This window comes from Artibeus jamaicensis, unplaced genomic scaffold (assembly GCF_021234435.1).
Source record: "Artibeus jamaicensis isolate MK-2021 breed Jamaican fruit bat unplaced genomic scaffold, CSHL_Jam_final contig_2259, whole genome shotgun sequence".
Lineage (NCBI taxonomy): Eukaryota > Metazoa > Chordata > Mammalia > Chiroptera > Phyllostomidae > Artibeus > Artibeus jamaicensis.
Window position 1 is genome coordinate 7617 of NW_026521468.1, and position 23956 is coordinate 31572.

Below are 23956 nucleotides of genomic sequence, written 5' to 3' on the forward strand. Positions count from 1 at the left end.
TGCATGTGCTTAGGAATACACACACACACACACACACACACACACACACACATCTCCATTGGGTGTATATCTGGGGGTGGAATTGTTTGTTGCTTTCAAGTGGTTGTACAAATTTGTTTCCTGTATGAGAGTCCCCTTCCTTTACATCTTGATATTGTCAGTATTTAAAATTTTTACTAATCTGGTGGATTTACGCAGTGGTATCCCATTATGTTTTTCCACATGTATTTATTAAGTGAGGTATAACCAGAAGCAACTGCTCTGAACACTCACTCTGTACAGCTTTTCCTAACAATCCTATGTGGAAGGTGTGGCTATCACCCCCATATTGCAGATGGGGACCATACTCCCTTTTCCCTTCTTCTCTTGCAGTCCATTCACCTTTCCTGGGGACTCCTCCCCACTTTTATCCAGTGGGGCGGGGATGTCTGGTTACTACCAAGCTTGGGAGGCCCCTTGGGCCAGGATGTTCTCCTGGGTGGGGAGAAGTGGAAGGCTGGAGTGAAGTGGGCGGGTGTGGGGAGGAGAGAATGGACGAAGCATAAAGACTGGTGTGTGGGACCAGAGATCCTGGCTCTGGGCATGGGATGATGAGGCCAGAAGAGAGGTCTGGGACTAAACAGAAAGCATGACTGGAGCTATTTGTGAACTCCTAGCATTGGTGGGGAAGGGGGAGGCATGTAGCCAGGGAATAAGGACCCCTGCGTGTGGGAGTGTTGGGGATCTCTCTGGATCCAAGGCCCTCTCTCTGGGGTTTCCCTGAATCTGAGGACTCCGTAGGGTCTCTAATCCTACAGCCTTGTTGGGAGTGGTCCTTCTGGGTTCAGACATTGCTTGGTAGAGTCCCTTTGAGTTTACTAAGGGGTAGGTAGCACTCTGTTCTCCAGGGCCAGGGGGAGTAGGAGGCAGGGCCTGGAGACACTCCAGGGAATGTGGGGAAGGATATGGAGTTTGCTTGGATCCTGGGCTTCTGATCTTTTAGGCCAAGAGGCATCTGGCAAGGTGGCACCTTGTTCTTTGACTTAACAGGTGTCAGGAGAGGCAGGGCAAGTGATTTTCCCACTGTAACATCTGTCTCTTTCTGGCTAGGGCCCTGCCCGTGTCTCTGCTTTTGTAAGCAGTATGCTCTGCATAGATTCTTCCCTGTCCCCCGCTTCCTCGAGCCCTGAGCCCATGGCTCACTGGTGATGCTCTGGCAGCACAGGCAGCATGGCACAGGGGGACGTCCACGGCAGGCAGCAAATTTATTCAGCTTAAGTTACCTTGAGCGAGCCTGTCACCTCTCTGGGTGGTGACAGAGCTCTCACAGGGCCCAACATCATTCACTTGGCTCATCTCCTGCACGGGGTTTGGGCAATGAGGAAGAGATGCCCTCGGTGCCAATTGGCCTGGAAACAGTGCTGACTCCGGACGGGTGGGAGCCATTCCAGCACTGGGCCTAGGACCATGCAAAACGGCTCCAGATCTCGTTTCCTAAACTGCCCGAGCTAGATGGGTCTCCCAATTCAATGAGTTCCCCTCCTCCATTTTACCGATGGTAAAACTGAAGCTGAGGAAGGAGAAGTGGCCACAAAGCTGGCAAGCAGCAGAGTTGGCTGGACTGGAGACACAAAACTGGATCCCGGCCAGCCCAACTGCAGATGGGCTCTCCTCTCCCCACGCCTTCCCCTGCTGGGTGTCCACTGCTTGAGCTGAACATCCTAAGGGAAGGACTCAGGCCCTGTCCTCTGGACCCGACATCCTCTATGGGTCTCTGTGGAGGCCTTCACTCTTTTGATCTGGTCTTGCAAGAGTGGGGCCCTGCTGGGCAAGGAGGCAGCCGTACTCATGTGCCATTGCTCAGCCCGCACACCTGGGGCGACTGTGGAGGATACCGTACCTGGGGCCTGGGTATCAGCTGACATGGAGAGAAGCTGAGCTCCCTACTCAGGGTGGGCACAGTGGGCAGTCCAGAGGGAAGCCAAAGTTCTGCGGAGGCCTGGGGGCCCAGTTCCACATCAGTGCTACCTCTGTTCTGATCCCCCACAGCCAGCACTCTGTACCACAGTCTTTTGTCCTTGGCACTTGTTTAGAATGGTTATGTCAGCTGTTTTGGAAGGCAGTAAAACATAGAAGTTAATCATGCAGACTCTGCCTTGGTTCACATCCCTGCTCTTCCAACTTACTTGCTGTGTGACTTTGTGCAACTCACATACCTCTCTGTGCTTCAGTTTCCCTACCTTAAAAATAGGGTAATGATAGCACTTACTACATGTTGTGAAGTGCGTATGAGGGAAGCACACAGAACCATGTCCAACATATGCAACTTGGACCCAGGTCCTGCAGCTCCAAATCCCATGCCCTCTGTGCACCAGCCTCTTGCAGACACTAGCAGGCCAGGGGTGGAGGTGGGGGGCAGGGACACTAAACCAGCCCTCCAGGAGAGAGCGCTGGTTTTCAGCCTAGTGGAAGAGACACCATGGTGTCTGCAGCCATGTGGAAAAGTTAAGAGTTTCCAGGAGGGAGCAAATGATCGGTGCCTACTGTGTGCTGGACACGTTGCACAGGCCACCATTTCTTTCCCCTCCCCACCCTTCTTTCTTACCACGGTTCCATGTCCCAGGGAAGGACAGTGATGCTTGGGGTTTAAGTAACTTGTTTTAGGTTCCCCAGTGAGTCAGTGGCAAAGTGGGGACTGGAATCTAGGCCAGCCTGATGCTAACATGGAAGACTGTAACGCTGGCTCACGGTTCACCTCCTCCATGAAGTCTTTCCATGTCCTGGATGTAGAACTGACCACCTGTGCCTCTGGGTCCCCACCATGTCCCATATAAATGCCCCCAGGGCACCTGCACAAATCTCAGACTTATTTACATGCCTGCCTCCCCTCACTGGGCAGGGAGGTCCTTGGGGAGGAGAGTGAGCTCTGCTCCCCTGTGTGCAGCACAGAGCCTGGGCACAATAGGTGTGTCAGAAATGCGTGATGCACGAGCGGGGGAGGTGCATGGAGGCCTCCTCCTGTCCCGTTTCCTGCCTCTTTGGAATTATCCCAGACAGTGGTGGGAGTGGGGCACCAGAGGACGGACTGGGGGGTGCCACTGGGGCAGAGGTGTGGACACCGTCTCACCCGGACACCTTTCCAGTTTCCCACCTGGACTCACCGACACTCCCCGTCCCCAGGCATCTCCCTCAGCCTCACCCCAGTCTGCCCTGCACGCCTTCCTCCTTGTTCCACAGCCTTGTCCCTCCCAGCGTCTTTGCTGCCTAGGGGACAAGTCTGGCATTGGGATCAGAACCATCTTTTCTGGTTCCATTTTATTCTCACAAGAACTTAAGAGTAGGAAAAATGGGGATGGCTTACCTTCATTTTACAGTTAGGGACATTCACACCTCAAGGGGTGGTATCCAAGTTCACAGACCAAGTTGATGGCGGAACTGGATCCAGTGTGATGAAGGAGGGGAAGAGTGTGTAGGGCAGTTTACTGAATCAGGGACAGGCTGGGCTTCCCCAGGGGCACTTGAGGAACCCGACTCTGGGACAGAAGAAACCCCCGTTGGTCTGTGGGATGGCATGAAGAGAATCCTAGAATCTTTTATTATTTTATTTTATTTTATTTTTCAGTTACAATCGCAAATCCTAGAACCTTGTCCCTGGCCAGAACTCTCCAGCCCTCTGCAGTCTTGATGGCTGCCAGTAGGTGCCGTCAGTTTGCAACTTTTGGTTCTGTCCTTGCAGGTCTGGCTTCCAGTCCTTTCCCCCCATCACCTGGACAGTCTGCACTTGGAGAAAGTAGGAAAGGGCCCAATCCCTGGGAGCCTGGAAGAAGGCTGCCCTGGGAGAGGAAGCAGGAAGAGGGTCTCTGATCTGCATTTCAGCTTGGCCGCCCTGCAGCTTTCTAGGCAAAGCCAAAGAAAATCCTCAGTGGGTCACCAATTATGCCTGGACAGGTGCCCTTACCCCGAAGCCAGCTCTAGGAGAGCAGAAATGTTTGTGGGGGAGGATGGGTGAGTACTAGGGGGATCTGAGAGAGAATCTAGGAGATGGGTCCCCACTCCCAATGTGACCCCAAGGGTTCTCCCAGTCAGCAGGATGGAGGCAAGGGCCGGGTACAGGCAGCGACAGAATCTCACAGAGGGCCTAGCCAACCCCAAAGAGCACCGTTCACTGAATTAAAAAAAGACACCCCTCCCTCAAAACCTTCGACTGCCATCTGCTGGAAAACCGTCACCACAGCTATACAAATCTACAATGACTACAAAAGAAACGGTGCCCCCTGGAGTTGTGCAATGCACAATTTGCACACTGAGAGCGGCAATCTCTGCTCCCCCCGCCCCCACCCAGGAGTGGGTCTGGGCAGTAATCGCAAACATCCAGGAAGGAGGAAGAGGCTGTGCACTTCTCTCCCCAGGAGTTCAGTGATTCCACCAGGGGGAGGGCAGCGTGGACCCGGACCCACGTGGACCTTGGGCAGTCTGGGGAGGCAGAAAGAGGTTGGACGGGGCAAGTGTGACGAGAGCCTGCCACCGTCTTACGGCCATGAGGCCCTTCCAGGCCCTTGTTGGGTGCCTGTACTCCTTCCCCCATCTCACCCCACTGGTTTGGACTGGAAGCACTGGGGTCGGGTGGAAAGGACTGGCCAGGGAGACTGGATCCGTGGAGCCAGGAGTCCGGCCTCGAAGGTTGCACTCTCCGTTGGGGGACTAGGGGCCGCCCTTGTGGGTTAGGGATGAATCCTCCAAGGTCAGGGGAGGAGGCCAAGGGGGAGCCTCGTTGCTTCCCCATCCCCTTCTTTCCCCTCCCGGGATCCGGTTCAGAAGCGCTCTCGGCGCCTATCAGGGCTTCCAAACTGCGCCTTTTCTGCCCTCTCGGGCAGAAAAGGACTTTCAGATGTTGTAGCGGCGGCGGCGACTCCGGACAGAGCCCCCTCCCCCTAACGGCCGCGTCTCCCGCTCCCCCTCGCCCTCCCCCACCCTACCCGGTTCCCCACCTCTAGGAAGGCGCTGGGGGTGTGGCCAGGGGCCAGTATAAAGACCGAAGGAACCAGTCCGGGGCAGCCACTCAGCCCCCTTCTCCCCTTGCTGCCCGTTGCTCGGGCCGGGCCGAGGATGCGGCGCAGCGCCTCGGTGGCTAGGCTCGCTCCCCTCCAGCCCGCTTGCTAACTTCCCCGGACGCGTCTCCGTACGCCAGCGGGGCCGCCCCGTCTCCCCTCGCTCTCCCGGTCGGGTCCTTCAGGCGCGCCGGACGCAGCATCCGTGTGCCCCCTGCTGCCAGTCCGCGTGCCCGCGCTCCCCGCCCGTACCCTGTGCCAGCGCTCCGTCTGCGCCCGACCATGCTGCCTCTCTGCCTCGTGGCCGCCCTGCTGCTGGCCTCCGGGCCCGGGCCGAGCCTGGGAGACGAAGCCATCCACTGCCCGACCTGCTCCGAGGAGAAGCTGGCGCGCTGCCGCCCCCCCGTGGGCTGCGAGGAGCTGGTGCGCGAGCCCGGCTGCGGCTGTTGCGCCACTTGCGCCCTGGGCAAGGGGATGCCTTGCGGGGTGTACACCCCCCGCTGCGGCTCCGGCCTGCGCTGCTACCCGCCCCCAGGGGTGGAGAAGCCCCTGCACACGCTGATGCACGGACAGGGCGTGTGCATGGAGCTGGCGGAGATCGAGGCCATCCAGGAAAGCCTGCAGCCCTCTGGTAAGGTGCCTCTGCCCTTGCACGCCCTCCCTGGTGTGCGCCTCTCCCAGAAACCCCTTCCCCAATCGGGCTGGCCTGGAAGGACCTTGAAAACCCCCTGTGAGTGTAGGAGAAGGCAGGTACGTGGCAGGGCTCTACTGGCACGGCGCAGGCTCAGCTACGGAAACTGCCATGGAGTCCCTAACAGCCTGTTGCCACCATCGAGGAGGACTTTTTCCCCTCCCTCCGTACCGAACCTTCGAAGGATGCCTTCTGGGGAAGAGTAGCCTTGGCTGCTGGTGCAAGAGTGGAAACTTAAGTGACCTGGCCCAGCCCACAGTCTGCAAGTGAGCCAGAGAACTGGGGGATGGGGATAGGGTGGGGGTGGGCTTTCTGTTCCCGATCCACGGACCTACAGGTGAAATGCCAGTGGTCCAAGAAGCCAGAGTTTAGACTTTGGACACTGAGGCGGGTGGCGTGGGACGCGCAGATTAGAGGGGCTCTGGTGGTGAGGGGCATGGGAGTTGCCCTTCCCGCAGCCCCAGGCCAGCTCACCTAGCTGTTTGAGAGGTACTGGGAAGACAGGGGCCTCCCTGCCAGGTCCGGGCACATCCTCCTGCCCTGGAACACTGGCATCCTGCTTTTTTCTTTCTCTCGGCAGGTGCCATTTGAGGTGGCAGAAAGAAGTCTGGGCTGCCAGCCCGGGGCTGCAGAAACCTTACCGGGGTGGGTTGGGGAGTAGAGGAGAGACAGGGAGGCAGGCTCAGAAAGCCCTTTGCCCTGCGCTTTTTTCTCTCTTTCCATTTCGCAGTGAGCCTCTCAGTGGCTCCTTCTCATCTTTCTCAGTCTCTTTCCTTCTTTCTCTTTTTCTTTGTTCTTTCCTGCTGTGTCTTTCAACCCCCAGTTTCACTAACAGCATCCCTGAGTTCCCCTTTCCTCCGTACCTTCTGCCAATTATTGGTTACTTTCTCTTCCTCTAGCCCGTTCCCTTTTTCTGTTTCCATTGCCCTGCTTCTCTCACTCCCTTTGCGGTCTCCTTCTGTCGCTCTTTCTCCCTGTGTTTCACTGTTGCTCTCTCTGTCTTTGTTCCCGTCTTTCTGTTACTTTTGGAATCTCCCTCTTTGCCTGCCTCTCTGTGTGTCTGCTTCTGTTTCTTGTTCCCTCTCGGACTCTGTTTTGCCCTCGCCCTGTGCCTGCCTGCCTGCCTCTTTCTTTTCCTGGTGCTTGAAGCTTCCATTGTTGCAGTCCGGATGCTGGGACTCTGGCCCCAAGCTTCCTGCCCCGGGTCCCAGACCAGCTCCACTTCCTCAATCCTCTGCAGCTTGTTAGCTGGAGGAGAGCAGGATGCAGGGAAAACAGGAAGGAGGTGGACCCCAGGGGTCTGGGCTCCAGGCCTCTCTCTGTCCTTCCTGCCCCTGGGCAATGAGAGATGGGTCAGCAGAAAACATTCTAGGAGAAATGCCAGCCTGGCACCCAGCACATCTGGGAAGGGGGGCGGTCCTCAGGGATTAGGTGGGTGATCCAGGGGGCAGAGATGCCAGACAGTGGGAGAGGAGGGGTCCTGGTACCAGACCAGACTGGGAGGAGAGCTGAACCCTTGGGCTCCCTGTGTATAACGGGACCACCTTCTCTTTGCATTCTCCCTCCTCCACTGGCCAGCAGGTATCTGACACCAGATTAGTATGGCTGGTAGCTTCTTCCTCCCTCACCGACTCGAACACGGGCAGAAGAGCCCTCAGAGGGTGTTGGGCACTCATTGTTTCCTTGGCCGGGTAGGAACACCCCATCCTGTAGTAGAGAAAAATCCGTGTCCCTAGGAGCTTCGAGGTAGGGGACATGAAAAGTTTGTGATTATACTGTGGATACCATGCAAACCAGCCTCAAAAGGTGGCTTTAGGTCCCCTTTGGATCCCAGGGCCCTGGTCTCTAGTGCCTTTCTTCCTTGCCTGCCCCCCACCCATGCAGCGCGTGCACTATTTGGAGAGGGAAAGGCTAAGTTTGGAGGACCCTGGGAAAACTAGGTTCCTTCTGTGTCCCTGACCTCTCAACTCCCAGTTGTCACAGAAGTACCCCCTGCTGCAGTGTGGGTCACACTGCACCAGGTGAAAGGCGCCCCCTAGAGTTGTGCAGCAGCCCTGCAAGGTTTCTAATGAGCCGAGGTGTCCAGAGCTTGGCCCCTATCCCCATGATTCTCTTTAGCCTCTCACTGTCAATAGACCACTGTCCCTCCTATGTCCCAAGGATTGGGGACCTAAGCTACTTCTTTCCACCTTTTCCTCTTAGGCTGAGCTTCAGCAGGTGACAGAGGAGGGCAGCCACTTGGCATAGCCCCTCCCCTGAACTGCTGTGGTCCAGCTGCCTACTATTTGCATCAGGGGCAGGTCTCCTCCTTCCACCTCCAGGCTCCCCCACCCTCCTGTTCCAGCTTTCTGAGCCAGGGAAAGCGGTGGACTAACACCGCTCAGGTCACCAGAAGTGGGGGTGGGACGGGACCTGTACTTCAGAAGTCCACAGTTCTGCATAAGTGTATTGACTCTTGATTCACGGAACTCGGGGGAGTGGACGGTGGCACCAGCATTTGGACTGGGGAGTTCCTAAAGTGTGCTCTGGGTCCCTCTGGGACAGGGTTAGGGAACAGGCATGCCGGGTTAATCTTTAGTTAACACAGCAAATACTGTGCCCCCTACTTCAGTACTGGGAATCCAGTCATGTCATGGGAACAGGGCCTTCCCAGAAATTCTGTGCCTTGGGGGTAGGGGGAGGGGGAGGAGGAGCATAGCTGCTTAACATATTTTCTGTAGTATTGGCAAAGCCAGAATTATTGGTGCCTCCAGTATCAGGAGTCTTTCCATTTAAAGTCATAGGCGCTACAGAGACAAGTCTCTCCTTCTCCCACTCCACCTGGCCTACGACAGGAGGTGCCTCCCAGAGGTGGGGTCTGGCACGGAGTAAGAGCACGATAAATTGGAGCGATGATGAGGATGGTGATGAAGAGGAAGCTGGATCGTTTTAACTTGAAGCTTAAATCCTCATCTGACACCGGGACTTTGGGGGACAGTAGGGCAAGTGCACAGAGCTGGGGGACATTCAGAGGAGTTGAGAGGGGTAGGGTAGATTTTGGTGCCTTTTCCTGCTGTAAACATGGGAAGGACAGGCCAGCTAGCTGTCTTTCTCTCTGACTCCTGAGGCCAGTAGTATGTCACAATAGTGAGGGGGACATCCTTGAACCAGAACTTAAAGAAAAGGCCCGGTACCCAACATGGTGGTCCTGGCTTCAGCCAGAGTCCAGGGGAAGAAGGAAAAGGCCCTTCTTCCAGGGCAGGTGGGTGACTCACCAGGTTACGGCTGAGCCCCACCCACCTCACAGCCTCACCCTGAGTGTCTTGAGTCGGGTAGGGGCTGGAGTTGAGGAGAAATCATGGGGATGAAATCAGGCAGCAAGAAAGAGGAAATCCTCTAGCTTGGACCATGAACTTTGCAGCCAGTAGTGCCAAAGCCGTGAAGCCTCTTCTCTCTCTGGGTGCCTTTCCTTGTCGTTACTGGAACACAGACCAAGGTTTCCAGTGTGTCCCTACGTCATTGGCCTGGGGCTGGAGGAGATGACCTAGCCTACCTTGGAAGCCCTGCGTCCCAAACCAGCCCTTTGGAATTCAGGAGGTCAGACCTTTTGGGGGCCAGGTCCGACTCCAGCTCCTGCTCAGAGGGGACCCCACCAGGACTGGGGCTTCCCAGAGGGCACCACCTCTGTGAGCAGCACCGGGGGGCTGGAGTTCTGTGTCAGCATGGACGTAGCGAGTATTTAGCAGGTTTTTCAGAGACATAAAGGCTGTGACCGTCACCCTCCCAAACCCAGTGCCAAGGGTGATCCCGGGTTGAATCCTCAGCGTGCTGGTCAGCAAGGCCGGGCAAGGAAAAGTTACAGATTAAACGGCAAGTCAACAAGCTAGGGTCCAGTCAGTGCACCCTGCCCCAAGTCTGTGTCTCTGCCCAGGGCGGGGTCAGAGCGCCTGAGAGCGGGTGGGCGTGCCCGCATGGGCTAGTGTGGTCTGGACACGTGACTGTTCGTGTATGTTCATGGTTCTTGAGTCCCAGCCCCTCTGTGTCTGAGTGGGCAGGTATGGATACATTCTGTGTGCCTGCGTCCACGATAGAGTTAGTAAGGAGCTCCTCTCCCTGTTGTGGTGTGTTCTTCTCTAATCGTACACACAAGCTGGGCGGTGGGGGAACCAAGAAGGGGAGACCAGCCGTGCTGCCTGCCTATCTTCCCCCGACGCCCTCCTCTGGGTGTCCTGGGGCCCTACCAACACAAGAACGTAAAGACGTTTCCAGGCTCCACGCAGCCCCAGGTTTCAGGGAGTGGACCTAATGGCCATTCTTAATGGTACCTCTTCAACGAAGGGATAAACTTTCAAATATTAATAATCCTTCGAGCAGGAGTTATTTGTGGACTTCTACTCATAGAAATTCAACATCGGAAAAGCCTGTTTGCACTGGACTTTTACTGCAGGTCTCTCTCCCTCTTGAGGCCTCAATCCCTGGGACGCCCCACACCGCCAGGCTGCGGGGGCTCTCTGCCTCCCGGGGCAGCCCCGTTCACTGGGAAGCTCCTCCTCCTCATTTCTCGAACCTAAGAACATTGTGTCCACTTACCAAGAGGAGTCAGTGTCATCGCAGAGGAGCACCTGCCTTCGTGGTCACAGAAGGAAAGCGTGCTCAGAGCAAAGACCACAAAGCCCTTCCAGGCGTGAAGAGCGCGCCTCGAGTTGGCGCAAGAAAAATGACACCACAGGCGTCCCTGTAACCTCATCAGCCTTTCCCAGGGCGAGAGGTGGAGTCTTTGTTTCCATCTCAGCCCAGCCCCTGCCGTCCCAAGGCCCGGCTCCAGTTCTTTTTGGTCTTTCATGTCCTTTTTCTCTTCATTTCCCAGCTCCAGCCCACACCCCTGAAACACGGGGACCCCATCCGCAAGTCTCGTGGCTGTGTGCGAGGTGGACGTGGAAGGGTGGTCCCTGGCCAGTCCAGGCCCTTTTGGCCAGAAGGGCTCCTCAGGAGGGCCTTCAGGAAAGAGCCTGGACCCGAGGTCTTTTCTCTGGTTTCTGGCCGAGGGCTCAGGGCTGGTCTTCTGCGGCCCCCATGGCACAGTCCTGCGCCTCTGGAATAATCCTCCCCTTCTTTGGCGTTCCTGTCAGCTGGGAGGTCTCACCCTACTGTGTTCTCCTTGGTTGACCTTCAGGAACTTGATGTCAACCCTGAGTCAGGAGTCTCTTCTGGGCTGCCCTCCTTGGAATGTTAGAGATGCCAAAGGATGGGGTATATTTCTCAGCTCCATTTATTCCTTCCCTTGGATTCTTCTCTTTAAGCCAGCCCTTCACTCGTGACAAAGCTTCTTCCCATCCTTGGTGACTCAATTTTATAAATAACCTTTGGTGTGAAATCTTGACATAGACTTTCTGAGGGTCTTGATTCTTCCTTGCCTGGTTTTCCTTTATTCATATGCTGCTCCTCACACCCCCAGGACTAGGAGAAGAAAAAGAGAACTAACCGTCCCCGCCCCCACCCCAACCTCACTTAGGCTGGGCAGAAAAATACCATTTGACCCAGAGGCAGCTCCGGGACCGCTGCCATGCTTGGAGGAACCTGCTAACTCCTCAGGAAAAAAAAAAAATCCTGACGCAAACCAGATGTGACCTTCTGACTGGCTGCCAACATCTGGAATGCTGGCAGGGGCTTTGCACCCGGCCCGCAGTGCACTGCCAGGCCGAGCGCGGTGGAGGTGGTGCTGATCTGCAGACGGGCCCTGCAGCCTCTTTTCCCAGCTCAGCCCTGTGTTCGGTTTTGGCTGCCCGAAGAGAGAAGCAGCAGTTACAGTCGGGTTTTTCTTGAATTCAGACAGAGTCATGGGGAGATCCCAGGGAGGGGGCGCAGGTCCAGCCTTGCCAACCCCATCTCCAGATCGCCAGTGCCCTGGGCAACAGATGTGGGCTTTGGGTGGGGTCAGAAGTCTAAGGGCAGGGGACTAAAGGAATGTGGAAGGTATTCTCTTGGTTCTGGGGCCACAGAGAGCATTGCACAAGTGTATACAGACACGCCACACTTTCACACGCAGGCATACACCCCCACTCCCACTTTTCTCCTGTCCAGCCAATGGGGAGAGTCTGGTGGGTCAGATTTCTCATCGCTCATGGAAACTTTGATTCTGGCCATTTGGAAGAGGGTGAGCAGAGCTAACAGCCCCGAGGATCCCCTGGCCAGCTCGGCCAGATGCTGAAAAGAGCAGGAAAGGAGACAGGAAGGGAGAGCGGACGGAGAGGGGATGGTAGGAGGAGCTGAATGGAGGGAGACAAAACTCAGTAGGGGCCCCCCTGCCTGCCTCAGACCTCCCTGCAGGGACCAGGGGACCGTCCTGCTGTCTGGGCAGCTGTAGCTGGTGACTCATCTGAGGGCTGGCTTGGGTGGGATGAGGGACGAGTCAAGGACATTCACGAGAAATGTAATATTCTCCTGAGGAGACCCAGGGGTGTGGGAAGGAGACAGGGTGCTGCATTCACTGGTTCCCATCCCCAGCCCCTCCCTCACCCCCCCTCTCTGCCCCAGTGCCAGGCTGGAGAATCCCCAGGAAGGAAGAGGGGAGGCTGGGTTGGGGTGCTGCCCTGCCCTTTCTCGGTGGCTGACGTCTCCTCATTTTGTCCTGACTGCAGACAAGGATGAGGACGACCACCCCAACAACAGCTTCAGCCCCTGCGGTGCCCATGACCGCAGGTGCCTGCAGAAGCACTTTGCCAAAATTCGAGACCGGAGCAACAATGGGGGCAAGATGAAGGTCATGGGGATGCCCCGGGAGGAAGCCCGGCCTATGGTGAGGACCTCTGACTTCAAATGCACATGTTCACAGGCACACATCACCGCCACCACCAGGACTGTGTTTACACAGTAAACGTTCTTTGGATGCCTACGGTGGTGTACTAGGTACACCAGGTGTACGTCCAGGACCCAGACAGTCCTCATTCCTGTCCTTAAAATTCCATTCCTGCTCAGTCATCCTCTGTGCTGGTACAGCTGAGGCAGTGGCTCAGCACTGAAATGGTCCTGCACTGGTTGGTGAACCGCGGTTGCCCCAAGCCTCCTGATGTTTCCTGGCCCTTCTCTTAGATTCTGCAACCCAGACATTCTCAGTCTCTGAAGAGTTAATGCTGGCCATCTCCGGGGCCTTGGGACCCTGCCCCAGGGTCTGACAAATGTCCTTTCCGATGGGGGGGTTCTGATGGCCCTGGGCCTCAGTCTTGCATGTCGTTGGTTGTAGGATTTCACTCCCACCTCCTGCTCAGGAGTCCTTCCCCGTCGGTTTCCACAGCTCCTTTCCCACGGGGGCCCTCCCTTCACACCTCTGCTTTCTGTAAGTTCTTTGGCTCAAGGTCATGTCTTCAGCGTCCTTTGCTGTTCCCGCCACTGTCCCTGGAGCCCAAGCCATGCCCTTCACCTCACTGCCCAGCCTCTGGGCCCGGACCCTCCTTTAGGCCTTTGGTCCTGAGGCGGCCCCCAGCCCTGGTTCTCCTGCCCCTCTTCTCTCCTGCTGAGAGTTTCGCCCTCCCTCTCCTTCAGCCCCAGGGCTCCTGCCAGAGCGAGCTGCACCGGGCCCTGGAGCGGCTGGCCGCCTCACAGAGCCGCACCCACGAGGACCTCTACATCATCCCCATCCCCAACTGCGACCGCAACGGCAACTTCCACCCCAAACAGGTGGGCCTCTGTCTCCCTGACTCCCTCCTGCACAGCCCCTGCCTCGGCTCCGGGGGCTCCACGGGCTCAGCCAGGATCGAGGTCTCGGGAAAGGGGAGGCTCCCCAGCCGTGCCCAACCCCGGGACCTTCCCCAGACCTTCCCCCCAGCCTTTGGACCTCAGCTCATTTTGCCCACCTCACTCATTGTGGAAATGAGAAGGCGGAGGCTCCAAATCACAGAACGAGTTCACGGCAGGCCAACTGTCCTGCCTCCCCATCCAGATCATTTTCATTACCTCTTGTTTCAGCATCTGAGGTTCACCTCATATCCCCGCCCACCTCTGCTTCCTCACCCTGCCCCTTCTATGAGTGGTTCTCCTCTGTCTCACTCGGAAACAGAGGCACTAAGTCATGAGGGGTCGGGGGGAAACAGCCTGCCCCTTACCCAAGCTGAGCAGCCAAGCCTCCTGGGGTGCAGCCAGGATGGAGGTGACGCCAGCCCTGACAGCTGGAGTTGGGGGCTTTGGCTGGAAGCAGAGGAAGGAGTGGGCAGGAGAGAAGACAGGAACGTAGAAACCTTTGTGCACCCTCCCACCCTTGGAACGTGGTTTCCTCTGACGAGCCCCTGGAAAGCTGGGAGGTTCGAGAAGGCTGGCCTGTCTGAACCGGCCCCACACGGAAGGATGGCGTGTCTAGGCAGGGCCCTGGGGTGCCTCGTGTTGAGTGTTCCCTGGGGAGCGCTGGCCTGGGTCTCCTTCTCCAGCTCCTTGCGGGCATAGACACCCCAGTTCTCGGACCTCACCCTCGACAGGCAGACCCACAAAGTGGCGTGGCAGCGGAGGCCTGGCTAGCAGGAGGGAGGCTGCGCCTGAGTCGGCACATCCCGGGATGGCGTGAGGATGTTGCGAGTGGTGTGCAGTGAGCTAGGGGGCAGCGAGGGCCCCCGAAACCAGTGCCAACCCTTTCTCCCACCTCTATCCCAGCATCAATTTTGTTTTTCTTTTTGTCCCAGTTTTTAAAATACTTTTCCCTAAACAAATTATATTCTTTGTTAGAGACGTTTCAGGTTTACAGGAAATTGAGCAGGAAGTGTGGAGTTCACATCTACTCCCTGACCCTCCAGTGTTCCCTGTTAACATCTTGGGTTCGTGCAGTACATTTGTTACAATCAAGGAACTAATACTGAGATACATTATTGTTAACTAAGGTCCACAGTTTACATTAGGGTTCACTCTTTGTGTTGAAAACCCTTTGTGTTCTATGGGTTTTCTTCCCTGTTTTTTTCCTACTGGAGGTTCTGACACTTGACCCCTGATCCCCACAGCAGTTCAGACCCTTGAGATGAACTCACTCCAGCTCTAATCCTGGCTCTGGAACACACCTTTGCCCCTGCCTATCCTCCTCCCCCAGTCGAATCCTGACCCACACTTGGGCCCGTCTGCTTTAGTTGTTCTGACTTTGACCTCTGTCTTTCTCCCAGTTCTATTTCTGATCTGGGTAAGCCTCACCCGACTCAAGTTTTAGTTTTAATTCCCAATCAACTATACTTCGTAACCTTAACTGCAACTTGCATTCTGCTATGAACCATAGTTTCATTCTTAAAAAAGCCCCGATGCATTGAGAACACACTCAAAACCTCTCCAACCTGCACCTTAGCCTTTCAAGTCCAGCCTCCCCTCCAGGTAGAGGCTGTAGCGCTCTCTCAGGGCCCCGCCTTTTAAAGCTCTCGGGGCCTTTCCTTCCTGGCCAAGTTCCCTCTCTTCTGCAGTGAGCTCGGGGGATTTGTGCTCATCGAAGAGTCTCTGCCCTAAGAGGCTGTTTGGAGCAATGGTCAGACTGGGGGCTGGGCTGGGGCTGGGGCCGGCTGCCTGGTAACTGACCTCTCACGCCCTCGTCTTGACAGTGCCACCCGGCCCTGGATGGGCAGCGCGGCAAGTGCTGGTGCGTGGACCGGAAGACAGGAGTGAGGCTTTCAGGGGACCTGGAGCCCAATGGGGAGCTGGACTGCCACCAGTTGGCTGACAGCTTCCATGAGTGAGCCCTACCAGTAGGCAGGGGGCTCTGCACCCCCTGCTGCCCCTTCCCCTGGAGGCTGCAGAGCTGACGGGGAGCCTGGGCCCAAGTCCTGGCTCTGCCGCTGGCCCAGAAGTTTCCATCAGGGTGTGTGTGTTGTGTGTGTGTGTGTGTGTGTTTATGAGCATGGGTGTGCCCTTGGGGTGAGCCAGAGCCTAGGGTGTCCCCTTTGGGCTTAGACAGCCTGAGAGGTCTGAGAGTGGCAATGGGGAGCCCTGGTGTCGTTCCACATTGATCCTGGATTCATTCATTCATTCATTCATTCAGCCATCTAAAAACATGTATTGTTGACTACATATCATATGCCAGCTCTGGTTTTCAGCCCTGGGGGCTCTTATCCTGACTTCCTCTGACTTGGACATGAGGGGCGGTGTGCTGTATAGTGAGCACAGGTCTGTGGGAGAAGTCCCGTTCCTGTCATCAGAGGAGAGTAGACAAACGTACCGTGACTTTCATCCCTCCCCTCAATGTAGGCATGGAGTGGAGGCGGTAGTGAAGGTGTGGGACGGCGGGTGGCTCCGTGGTCAGGAGACCAGACCCCCTGCCAAAGCCGAGGGCCGCCAGGCTCCTCTTCTCTTCCTGCGGAGACACGCCTACTCTTGGGTCCGGTGCCATCTGCTTTATTGCCTGGTAGCTGAGTCCCTGCTTGTGCAGCAAGGAAGAGAGGGTCAGAGGAAGGCCTGCAGGACAGGGGGCTGCGCGGTGTGGCCAGCGCCTGGGGAGAGGGAAGAGTGTGTGATGGGACTGCATGTGCCTGATGGAGAGAAAGAGCAGCCCCTCGGGGTCGGGATGGGGCTTGCCTGGGGCCCCCCTTCCTTCCACTTGGGGTCAGAAGTCACCAGGATAAAGTCACCAGGATGTCTCTGTCCTTGGGTGGCTCACAGCCTGTGTGGCTCTGCCTCCGGCTCCACACCAACACCCCCCCCCTCCCCGCACCTCCTTCCCCTTCACACCGCCTCCTGGGCATTTTCTGGCTGGGCTGGATGGAAGGAGACTTAAGGACCTACCAGTTGGCCAGAATGTCTTGTCTTTCTTTTTTCTTTTTCTTTTTTTTTTTAACAAAACAGAACAAAACAAAATAAAAAATGCTAGACAATTATGTTTCATTGATTTATTTACAATAAGAGGCGGGGACGCACTAGGGGTGGGGCGGCCTCTCCTGCACGGTAGAAGGACTCCTGAGAGTCAGTCAGTGCCCCCTCCTCTCCCTGCGGCCTCCTCCTAAGGGGTCTCCCTGTCCCCGAAGTCTGCGCTGTCTGTGTCCAGGCTGCGGGTGTGGAGATGACTTCCAGAAGGAGGGAGCCAGGACAGCCCTGCTGGCCACAGCTATTTCTGGGATCAGCTGGTGTGCGGACCTGGGACATTTCCTGGGGCATGAGGCAGATCGGGTTTGCATCTGGATTTCATTTATTAATTTAGCGGTGGTGAGGGGGAGGCACTGCCCTGAAGCCCAGGAAAGGGGGTAGACGTTCCACCACATTCCACAGCGCTGCCTGCCTGCATTCCTGGTTGGGGGTTGTGCTGAGATTGGATTCTGAGGGCTGGAGAGTGGGGGCATCTCTGATACTGCTGCCCTGGGCACACCAGGCTGTGGGCTTTTGGTGGCAGCCCCATAATTGTGCCCATGTGGTACAGTTGGATTCCTGGTCGCTTCCCAATGTCCCTCCCCTCCCCTACCTCTGTGCCAGGCACTCATTTCTTGGGTGGGGGGTCTCTGTCTGGGAGGTCGAGAGCAGCCTGGAGACAGCTGCTGCCCCCTGGGGCAGGCTCCTGGATTCCCAGCCCCGCCCCAGCTCCAGAGGCCCTCCCAGGCCTCTCCATTTCACTGGCCTCTGAGGTGCTGGCACCTGCGCTGTCTGCCCGTTGAGCCTGGGGCCACAGTCTGCGCTCCCTCTAGCTCAACCACCTAGTCTCCCCGAGGCACGAGGCACGTGGATCCACTGCCAGCAACCGGAGATGAAGAATAAAGTGACCCCAGGCGTTGCTCTCTCAGGCCCCCCACCACACTTCAGAGAGCCCCCTACTTCTGGGGCCAGGGCCAAGGCTTGTTGGGGAAGGAGGCTGGGTGTGGGCTGCTGGTTACATTTGAGGTCCCTAAGCCAAATGCAGGAAAAGGATCTCTTTAGACCCCAAAAGCATCTCTTTAAATGCCCCAGCCTTGCGCCCTCAGCAACGGGTAACAGGAGGTCCCTTCCTCTCACAGGCCTCTAGAAAAAGCAGGGTCTGCTTAGGAAGTAGTCGCACATATGGCCTGGGACGTGCCTTTGTGACACATGTATATTTATGGTGCATGTGTGTGCGTGCACACGTGTGTGAATATAGCAAAGCGATACCTTAAGTGTGGGAGTGTGGGCTTTTACAGGACACGTGTCCCTGGTCTGGGTGTGTGTAGATGGATGTGTTTGTGTGGTGTGTCTGTATGAACTTGACTGTGAATATGTGTGAGGCGAGGAGGGAGGGAACGATTCAGAGTATGTACTTGCCTCCCTGCTGTGAATGAGTGACCCTCACTCATTAGGTGTCCCCTGCAGGGTTTGTGGGGGGGCTGCGTAGCATCAGGGAACAGAGAATGTGCACTTGGAGGGAAGCAGTTTCATATCCCGCAGAAGCCTGGTGCTTGCCCTCATGATCTGGAGGCCAGGACCCAGGGGTCAAAACAGAAGGAAGTAAAAGCAGCTCGGTGTCCATGTGGACAAAGGGAACCATCACTGGGCAAAGTGAGCCCTCTCGGGCAGTATCACCATGCAGAGCACTGGGCTCCAGAGAAGTCTTGCTGGCCTAGGTTATACCTGGGCCCACCCACCTCAGCCTCCAAATACCCTTGAGAAGGTCACTGCCATTGCCACGGGGCCACCAGCACCCCCTGGCAGAGGTACAAGGAGGTGGCAAGGACCTGGGGCCATCATCCCTGGATGAATTTAAAACCAGAGCCCTGAGTGCTGTGCCCTGCCTCCCCCCCAAAATGTCATCCCCCCTACTGTGGCTTGGAGCAGGGGGGCGGGGGGCAGCCTGCCAGCATCTCCTCGCCCATTCGTGCTGATCCACATCAGGCATTTGGTTTCCATTTCCCAGCTCATTAGTGGAGATCAAGCCCTGATGTCTGCGGAGGGTTGGGGGCTGGGTTTTCCATTGGCAAGAACATCGGGGGAAAGTAGGGAGAAAGAAGTGGAGACTTGGACTGAGGCTGCTATTGGATTCAGGTGGGGGAGGCTCTGGAGCGCTGGCCCAGCCTCCTGGCCCCTCCTCCTCCCAGGGCCCCGAGGTTCCAGTCACTGCCATCCCTTCAGCTCCTTCCAGGAAAAGGCTGCTCGTTCCAACCTCTCTGCCCTCTGGGCCCGATTCCCCCAAGTTGCTCCAGGAATGTTATGAAGCATGCAGGACTTGGGGTGCCTGCCGGCCCCACACCCTCCTCCGGGGGGCGGGGGAGGAATGTAGCTCTGTGGTAAGTGACCCTGAAACATTCCCAGCCAGAGAAATGCCCCCTGCATTCTAGACTCCTGTGGCAATGTCACCTCTGACCCAAAGAAAGGCAAGATGAAGTGGTTGGATGGGGCTGGGAGGCCGGCTGGCAGCGGGAATGTCGGGTGGTCACGGGGAAGAGAGGAGGAAAAGGGCCAGGTTATGAGTCCGGGGAGAGTCAAGGGGGAGGAGGAACAGTAAGTGGAGGAGAGACAGTGGGGTACCTTTGGGCACACCCAGAGGGGAGCAGACTCCACTCCAGACAGCCAAGTGTTGAATTAGACCCTCACTGTCAGACTGGCCTGTCCCTTCTACGTCTGAGGCCCCAGGGTTGGGGAGGGTCGGGGTCAAGGGAGTGGAAGGAGGGTGATGTACATAATTAGAAACACACTCTACGAGCGAGCAGGCGCCACGAGGAGCACCCCTCCGCTCAGCACCCCCCTATTTTCCCCAGCTCTCCGGTGTCCTTCCCCACGACCCAGACCCTTCCAGCCAGACCAGGGGAGGGGCTGCTGGAGCCTGGGACTAGAAACCTGGGTGGGACTGGCTTCCCTGGCCCTTGCACACTCTCGAAAGTGCAAACAACATGTTTTCGCCATGCGATGGTATTTAATTACACACAAAAAACAGAGCCATTAAACTGAAATTAAACTCTTTTTGGAATCACTTAATCCAGGGCATGACAAATTGCTTTCAGTGCAGGCGGCAGTGTATCTCCTAGGCGGGGGTGGCCATTAGCAGCTTCTACAGCTGGCTAGGTCCCCTCTTCTCCTGGCCCCCTTGCCAGCTTTGAATTCCGAAGTTGGGGTCAGAACCTTCTTCATAGAGACCTCCCAAGCCAAAGGGAAGTCTCTGCGTTTGTTTGGGATAAGAATGGGGGCTGGGTAACGACAGAGCCGCTGTCCAACCACTTTTAGATGCCCTGCTCCATTTTATCGATTGGGGAAGTTGAGGCTCTGAGGCCAAGTTCACCCCGAGCCAGGGTGAGAACTCTGGCACTAAGCCATGACCTGGGGGCCCTTTTTTCCTCCTCCAGCTTTGCATCCTTTTACCCTGGGACTGAAGACAAAGGTCGGAGTTGGGAGGGTGAAGGTTCGGGACCCAGAGCGGGGCCTGGCTGGGAAGGGTGCGTTTCTCCAGAACTGGGTTCCCACCGGGTCCACGGCCGAGACGGGTGGGGAAGGCAGAGCAGTGGCCCCGGGGCGTGGGCTGCTGAGGCCGCCTTGACCTCCTAGATGGCAGCCTGGTGCCCAGACTCAGGAGTCACACACACCTGTCGCTTACCAGCTGGGGGAGGTTGGGCAGGTTAGACCCCACTCCTCTGGAGCCTCGGTTTGCCCAGCTGTCAAGTGGGGATGGAAATCCCTAGAGCCTGTGAAGACCAGTGGGCAGAAGGCGTGGGCAGGGCTTGGGTCGAGGTCAGTAAGTGGCGTTACTCGATGTCCTTCTGAGGACCGCTGGTTCCCCATTTATAACAAGGTCCCGCCGGGGCCTGGTGGTTTCTAGTACCTTTGCCGGCTCTGCCTCTGTTGGCCACCATCTCTCCTCTCCACGCTCCTCCTTTCCCTCTACGTCCCGTCCCTCCCGTGTGGTCTGACCACCTAACTATGGGCAGAGGTCTGGGGTGTGGGCTTAGACCCGTGGACCAAAAAAGCGGCCACATACCAAACCTGAGGAGCTCAGAGGAGGCCCGTGCGGTGGTGGCCTGACACATTCAGAGACCCAGAGTAACCGCAGGGGTGGGTCTGAGAGGAAAACTTTCTAACTAAAAGCAGGTCGCAGCAGGCGGTCTGGTGCTGGGCCCGTATTTTTCCCTTGTAAAGGTCAGTCTTCATCGTGACTGAAACTGTCAGTAATCTCTTTTTTTTTTGCATCTGGGTTAACATACCAATAACATCTCTTCGGAATATCAAAGTAATTTCCCTTTTTCCTCAAAGCACAACCTCCACATGGGAACAGAGACCACAAGCCCCCTCCACTGTCATTTTTCCCGCACTCACTGTTGACCGTTACCTGTCCTGCGCCCGGGGGGTCCTCCTCCCTTGCTTTCTCCCCTCTCCCTAATCTATTGCCAGTGGATTCCACGCGACTCCCTCTGCCTCCTCCTTTGATTGTAATGTATAAAATAAGGTGCAACCCTGCCTCGGAGCAGTTTCTCAATCCGTTGAGGTTTTGCTTCCCGGCAATTGTCGTCAGTCAGCTTGGCTCAAATAAACTAAAAAATTCTTACATGGTGACAGATCATTGGGTAAGGGAAGGCAGGCCTGTGCCCCTCAGGTTTCCTTGCTTCACCTAGCCTTCTGGTGGCTGTGCGTGAGGTCCATCTGGGAGGTGAAAGGTGACCCGATGGGACAGGGGCTGCATTCTGGGGAGGGCTGCGGGGGTGCACAGTGAGGCTGTGGCCTCCCTCCCCCACGCGCCCTCCACCATCTGGGAACCTGCTCCCCTGATTGGAACCAGATGGGCCTGCCATGGTCAGAGGACTGTCCCAGCAGTCCACTCACTCAGTGTCCTTCCCCAAGAAGGGAGAGGGTGGAGGTGGGGGTGTTGTTCACGGGAGCCTGGGAAAGAGAGTCCTTTCTCCTCTCCCTGCTCCCCAGGCTATCGGCCTGGGGTCTCTTCTATTAACCATGGGGGTGGTGATCAGCTGAGTCTTTCACTGAGGCTGGGCAGGCAGTTCTCAACCCCAGGACGACCTCCCCAGCCCCACAGCAAATTTCTGATGCAGGTTGCCAAGTAGGGGCTGACGCAGTGCCTGACCCCTGTCTCCTGTCGTGGCCTCAAGGTCATTCTCCTCACCCCTGGCTTCCTTGGCCTTGCTAGGCAGAGAGGTTCTTGCGCTGGGGGCTGGGGTGGGAGGGCTGGGCCTGGCTGGAGCCAGGCTGAGGCCCAGGGTTCCCGTCATTTCAGGCCTGGCAGCTGCCTGGCTGCAGATGGCTCCCCCGCCAGCCTGGCGGCCAGCACAAATGCTTTGCAGCTGTACCTCTCTCTCTCGGCTTGCCCTGGAGAGTCTGGAGGCAGAGATGGGGAGCCCAGGGGCACGCACGCAGAGCTGGGGTGGGCGGGGGACAGGCCAAGGCAGCTGGTTGCTGAGTGAGAAGGGCAAGGAAACCTGAGGCTCCTGAAAAAGTTCCCCCGACAGGCAGGGGGGTGGAGTGGGGGCTTCCCGAGGGAGGGCTGTGCTGGGGGTGGGGTGCTGCTCGGCAGAGCCGGGGCTCAGGGTCCAGTGTCTGAGTCCAGCTAGAACCTCTAAGGTGGAGCAGCAGGGAGGGGAGCCCAGCCTCATGCCCACCCAGGGGAAACTGGACCAGACTGCTCAGGAAATAAATTCCATTTTCCAGCATCACGGACAATAGCGTCCCCCTAACCCCCCCAAAAAAGCATAAGAAAAAAAAGCCCAGTTGCCTTTGCCTGAGCTGTTTCCCAACTTCATTTCTCAGCCTCAGCTCAAGGCTTCTCATTCAAAGTGACATGTGACTGCTTGGTGACCCCTGGCCTGATCTCAGCCTGAGGGGTCAGGCCAGGCAGGCCTGAACTCTGCTCCCAGGACCCGTGACCACCCCCACTTCTAAGAGCCCTGGGCAGGCCCAGGCCTGTGTGATGAGGGCGGGCCTGTAGTTAAAAAAAAACCTTCCCCAGAAGAGGTCAGGGGTGGGCGAGTCCTAAGTCCCAGGCAGCAGGCCCAGAAGGGTTTATATGTAAGCGGACCTTAAAAGTTTTGAAAATTTTTCTTTTGGGTGAGGGAGGTTGCCTTTAAAATGCAAGTCACCTGGTAAACCCCTGCAGGGGACGTTCATGGGACTCTAATGAGGGGAGATGGCCCTGCAGACTGGGGAAGGGTCAGCTTCCAGTTGTGCTATTTGCAGATGGTGGCCCGTGGGGGACTCCGGGCACTGGTAGAGGGAGGAAGGGTCAGCACAATCCGAAGTAGAGGGAAGACCCAGAGTGGGGGAAAAGTAGAGGCTGGAAGGAGATCCTGAATTTCTGGGGTGGGAGGGAGGAGGGGGGAAAGGCCACACAAGAAGCTTTGGGGAAAGCAGGGCAGTATCTTGGCTGGAGAGGGTGTGTGTGTGTGTTGGGGGTAGAGGTGGGGGATGGAAGGTGGGAGAGAGGATGGCTCTAGCCTGGTGGCTTGGAAAAGGTCACTCCCAAGAAGACCAGGGCTGAGAATAGCCTCCAAAACCTTCTCCAGCTCACCCATTACACAGATGGGAAACTGAGGCCTAGTGAGCCTGTGCCTTGCTTGCCCGAAGGCTTAAACAAGCCGATGGTAGAAGCAGATTAGAACTCAGGGCAACGTGTTTTTGTACTATCTCCCTGTGGGACCAAGGTGGGCGTTTGGGTACCCCAATGCTGCGGGATTCCTCAGGCACCAGAAAGGGGAAACTAAGTAATAAGGGCTTTCATTTGGGAGGAAGGAAGGAGGTCCTGATGGAAGGTTCTGGGTAGAAGATGACAAAGGAGGATATGCCACCTTCCAGGTGGAAAGGGGGGGGCGATTTCGTCACCAGCCTGAGCAGCCTGAGGCTGGGGACCAGGGTGGGGTAGGGGGGCCTAATCCCTGATGGGAGAAGAGGGGTTGGGCAGAGACAGAGGAAGGCGGGGCAGAGAACTCTATCCCGGTGTACCGGTGTCCCAGGAGGAGGCAGGGGACTGGACTTGATGGCCTCTGGTTTGATAGGCTCCAATGTCTTCCTGGTTATCATCATCACCACGGATTTGGGTCCAGGTTGCCTGGGTTCGAGTCTCACTCCAGCACTCACGGTTGGAACCTGGGGAATGAATAACCTAGTCCACAGTTCCAGATCCACCAAACGAGGCTCAAAAATAGGGATTGTGTGGTGTTGCCATCAAGATTAAATGAGATAGCATAGGGCAAAGCTTCTAACAAATACCACAGCCCGATGTGCGCCAGGCACTGTTCTAGGTGCTGGGGACTCAGTGCTGAGCCAGACGAGTCGTTTTTCTCACAGAGCTCCCGTTCCAGGGCCGTGGGGCTTGGCGTAGACAGACGTTAAGTGCTCAGCAAAAGGTTGACGGAGGTACTGTCCCGCGTCTTTAGGCTTCCCGTAA

At 56.7% G+C, this 23956-nt stretch overlaps 1 protein-coding gene across 2 annotated transcripts; it reads left to right on the forward strand.

The window, feature by feature from the left end:
* The first annotated feature begins 5015 nt into the window (after window positions 1-5015).
* IGFBP4 (insulin like growth factor binding protein 4) lies at window positions 5016-16523 on the forward strand. 2 transcript variants are annotated; one of them, XM_037129692.2, is made up of 5 exons: window positions 5747-5984; window positions 6299-6363; window positions 12336-12493; window positions 13237-13371; window positions 15255-16523. In XM_037129692.2, the coding sequence occupies exons 1-5, from the start codon at window positions 5830-5832 to the stop codon at window positions 15387-15389; spliced, it is 648 nt and encodes a 215-aa protein (XP_036985587.1). In that variant the 5' UTR covers window positions 5747-5829; the 3' UTR covers window positions 15390-16523. The 2 variants fall into 2 exon arrangements, with proteins under 2 accessions (XP_036985586.1, XP_036985587.1); XM_037129691.2 differs by lacking the exons at window positions 5747-5984; window positions 6299-6363 and adding an exon at window positions 5016-5658.
* Window positions 16524-23956: the final 7433 nt, after the last annotated feature.

Excerpts from the sequence above, each read along its gene's own strand:
- IGFBP4 (XM_037129691.2), top strand. The coding sequence starts at position 5,310 with ATGCTGCCTCTCTGCCTCGTGGCCGCCCTGCTGCTGGCCTCCGGGCCC. Across the intron at positions 12,494-13,236 it reads GGGAGGAAGCCCGGCCTATG|CCCCAGGGCTCCTGCCAGAG; the intron begins GTGAGGACCTCT and ends CCTCTCCTTCAG. Across the intron at positions 13,372-15,254 it reads GCAACTTCCACCCCAAACAG|TGCCACCCGGCCCTGGATGG; the intron begins GTGGGCCTCTGT and ends TCGTCTTGACAG.